Source organism: Conger conger, chromosome 16 (assembly GCF_963514075.1).
Source record: "Conger conger chromosome 16, fConCon1.1, whole genome shotgun sequence".
NCBI lineage: Eukaryota > Metazoa > Chordata > Actinopteri > Anguilliformes > Congridae > Conger > Conger conger.
The window spans coordinates 1,551,594-1,555,524 of NC_083775.1; the positions used below are offsets into that span (position 1 = coordinate 1,551,594).

The 3,931-nt window shown below is 48.2% G+C and overlaps 1 protein-coding gene across 4 annotated transcripts in view; it reads right to left on the reverse strand.

Annotated features, from left to right (window-relative positions):
- Positions 1-1,713: 1,713 nt before the first annotated feature.
- kat7b (K(lysine) acetyltransferase 7b) overlaps positions 1,714-3,931 on the reverse strand; it is a 14,471-nt gene continuing 12,253 nt past the window's right edge. For all 4 annotated transcript variants that reach the window (XM_061223829.1, XM_061223831.1, XM_061223827.1 and 1 more), the window contains exons 14-15: positions 3,531-3,637; positions 1,714-2,611 (exon numbers count right to left, since the gene is read on the reverse strand). In XM_061223829.1, the coding sequence (XP_061079813.1) occupies positions 2,513-2,611; positions 3,531-3,637 (206 nt within the window). In that variant the 3' untranslated portion in view covers positions 1,714-2,512. The remainder of the gene's footprint in view (positions 2,612-3,530; positions 3,638-3,931) is intronic.

Below are 3,931 nucleotides of genomic sequence, written 5' to 3' on the forward strand. Positions count from 1 at the left end.
CAGCATACATTGGGCGAAAGGCAGGAATACACCCTGGACAGGTCGCCAGTCCATCGCAGGGCACACACACCATTCACTCACAGACTCATACCTACGAGCAATTTAGACTCTCCAATCAGCCGAACCTGCATGTCTTTGGACTGTGGGAGGAAACCGGAGTACGCGGAGGAAACCCACCATATCTAACATGATGTATTATATAATCTTCCATATTTGAGTGTGGATGTATGGCTGTGCATGTTGTTTATTTTTGCGAATGTGTACGGCTGTAGGCTACATAGTCGAATTGCAAACTTTTGTTTGCGAATAAAATCACTTTTTGACCAACTGGGCAGCCCTTGGGCTGAAATATCGTCTTTGCTTGGCAACATTGGTTTATTCCTATTCGCGTGAGCCCGAATAGGAGAGGGAGAACGGAAAGCTCTGCCTCTCGCGGGACAGTGTGTTTAATCGCGTTGACCAAGGACCAGGATTACGGACCCTGTTGGTCCAGTGGAAATTAAGGCCTTGAGATAAAAGATGCTGTGTGTTTTAGTAGTCCGCTGCGGCCGCCGGTGAGCAATGTGAAGGGACGCGTTAATCGATCAGGCGGGCATGCAGTTGGATCGCACCGATCCACTCGAGATCACAGGTGAATGTAAGTCAGAGCTGAAGGTACAGGGTCGTTTGACATAAGTGGGCGTAACTTGGACTTTTGTTATACATTACTGTATCAGAAGCGCACTTTTTGCCAATGGTTTATTGGTTTAATTGTTCCGTGCTGCACAGTCAGAAGATTTACCGTTTAATTCATCCCCGAGGTTATAACGGCTTTAATTATTCAGCACAAGCGTATCCTCCTCTGAAGACCTTGCCCGGTAGGGGTCTGCGATCTTACTCTCAAGAACCATTTATTCTACTTTGCTGAAACCCAGCCTAGTATTTTCTTCTGGGATTCAGAATGATGGCCTCGATTACACAACAAAGCGACTGATAGCTAGCTGATCGAGACTAAGCAGGGCCGTGGCCTTGCTCATGGCCCCCGCAACTGTACAGACTGCAGTCTATTCTTCAGGAGAAAAACATGCACCGTCTCTTAAAATACTTCAGCTCCTATTAAAAAATGCAACGGGTAAAAATAAAAACTAAAACACCCTCACTTGACAATAAACGACCTATCCCATCTCCTCGTACATTAAGCAACGACAACCTTGCAGTCAGTGTTTATTTCTTCCAGTTACCTGCTATTTACAGGCACTTGTCTCACAGTAGCTGTGTGTGTAAATGGTTGGCGAAGCGCTGTACAGTTGATGCTTCTCATTCACCCATTCACACACACTCACAACGACGATTGGCTGCCATGCAAGGCCCCGACCAGCTCGTCAGGAGCATTTGGGGGTTAGGCGTCTTGCTCAGGGATGCTTTGACCCTCCGACTGCTAGAAGACCACTCTTACTGCCTGAGCCAATGTCGCCCCATTAGGTGTTATCGTGCGAGTATGTGTATGGAATGTAACAGCAGACACAGCTGTGCGTGCGTGTGTGCTCATGTGCATGCGTGTATAATATGGTATTAAAAGCAGACATGGCTCCCTCACGAAGGCAGGTCTACTGAAGGCCGGCACTATGCAGTTTCAAAATGGCCGCCAGATAAACATCTGATGAAACTGGGTGAAATGCGCACAGAACAGAGTGGGGGGGGGGGTTAAGAGTGAAACGTATTCTTAATAAATGATTTCTTTCATTTCTGTAACCTGTATCATCTCTTTTATTATTGTTCACAAAAAGAAATGCACAATCAGGTCAACAAACGAGAGAAAGAAAATAAAATATATAAAAATAAGGGTCAGAGTAGAAGGCCAAACGGTTTTGCACGTCGGGATGAGATCAATCAAAACATGAAGTAACTCCAGGCCGTAACTCCTCCCACTTCAGACATTTCACAGGCCCTCTGCTGCCGTGGCGACGTCACGTTAGAAACAGTTTCCTGGCAACACCAACGATGCTTTTACTGAACTGGGAAAATGCAGCAGGGGCGAAGCATGCGCTTTGTAGGGTTGCAGACGTTATGAATGTGTGAATACTGCTGACAGGAGGGGGGGAAGGTGTGAAACTCAGATTACCGACCGTTCCTCTCAAAGGGGAGGCCCGACCTCCATTTTAGGACACAGAGGGTGACTTTTAAAAGCTTTAAAAAAAAATAATAATAAAAAAAAAAAATGAAATCACATTGAGCAAATCTGCTAACCTAAAACAAAAGGAGTAGAACTCAGGAAAGACGCTGTGCAAGTTCACCTTTAAGAAACGGGAAGAAAAAAAAACTCCAACTCCCAGGATCCCTCTCTGCACCAGAGGCTGGTGTGGTCTACTGGAGAGGTTAGCCGTGCTACCGATAGCAGCATCAGCTCTACGTCTACGAATGACAGGCTTGCTAGCTAAATAACACCGTTTTATTGAGACGCTTTTTCTGTGGGGGGCCTGGTGGCTGTGGAAGGGGGGGGGGGGGGCGGTCTATGTGCCTTTGGGGGGGGGGTCTATGTGCCTTTGGGGGGGGTCCACTTTAGCGAGATGGGGTCGATGGTTTTGCTGCTGCCCCTTTTGGCCTCCTTGGCTCTCCAGTCGTCGATCAGGTCCTAGAAACGACAGCGCAAAACACAGTTAATTTCCTCAACAGCCAGTAGGGGGCAGCAAAGGAACACAAACACTTTTATACATACATGTGTGTACCTGTCTCTTTAAGACCAGGTGTGTATGTGTATTGTGTGCAGGTGTGTGTGTGAGCATGTGTTGGTGTGTGTGTGTGTGTGCGTTTGTGTGCATGCATGTGCGCGTACCTGTCTCTTTAAGACCAGGTGTGTGTGTGTGTGTGTGTGTGTGTGTGTGTGTTCCTGTCTCTTTCAGACCAGGTTTGTGTGTGTTTACCTGTCTCTTTAAGACCAGGTGTGTGTGTGTGTGTGTGTGTGTGTGTGTGTACCTGTCTCTTTAAGACCAGGTGTGTGTGTGTGTGTGTGTGTGTGTGTACCTGTCTCTTTAAGACCAGGTGTGTGTGTGTGTGTGTGTGTGTGTGTGTGTGTACCTGTCTCTTTAAGACCCGGTGTGTGTGTGTGTGTGTGTGTGTACCTGTCTCTTTAAGACCGGGTGTGTGTGTGTGTGTGTGTGTACCTGTCTCTTTACGACCAGGTGTGTGTGTGTGTGTGTGTGTACCTGTCTCTTTACGACCAGGTGTGTGTGTGTGTGTGTGTGTGTGTGTGTGTACCTGTCTCTTTACGACCAGGTGTGTGTGTGTGTGTGTGTGTGTGTGTGTGTGTGTGTGTGTGTGTGTGTGTGTTTACCTGTCTCTTTACGACCAGGTGTGTGTGTGTGTGTGTGTGTGTGTGTGTGTTTACCTGTCTCTTTAAGACCAGGTGTGTGTGTGTGTGTGTGTGTGTGTGTGTGTGTGTGTGTTTACCTGTCTCTTTAAGACCAGGTGTGTGTGTGTGTGTGTGTGTGTGTGTACCTGTCTCTTTACGACCAGGTGTGTGTGTGTGTGTGTGTGTGTGTGTGTGTGTTTACCTGTCTCTTTAAGACCAGGTGCTTGCCCTTCCAGTACTTGAGCATCTGCAGCGACTGAAGGGTGCTGACGATGTCCACCGGGTTCACCGCCGTCTCCTGGCTGATCTCTGCACACAGCACAGTGTCCCCATCACTACAGCACAGTGTCCCCATCACTACAGCACAGTGTCCCCATCACCACAGCACAGTGTCCCCATCACTACAGCACAGTGTCCCCATCACTACAGCACAGTGTCCCCATCACTACAGCACAGTGTCCCCATCACTACAGCACAGTGTCCCCATCACTACAGCACAGTGTCCCCATCACTACAGCACAGTGTCCCCATCACTACAGCACAGTGTCCCCATCACTACAGCACAGTGTCCCCATCACTACAGCACAGTGTCCCCATCACTAC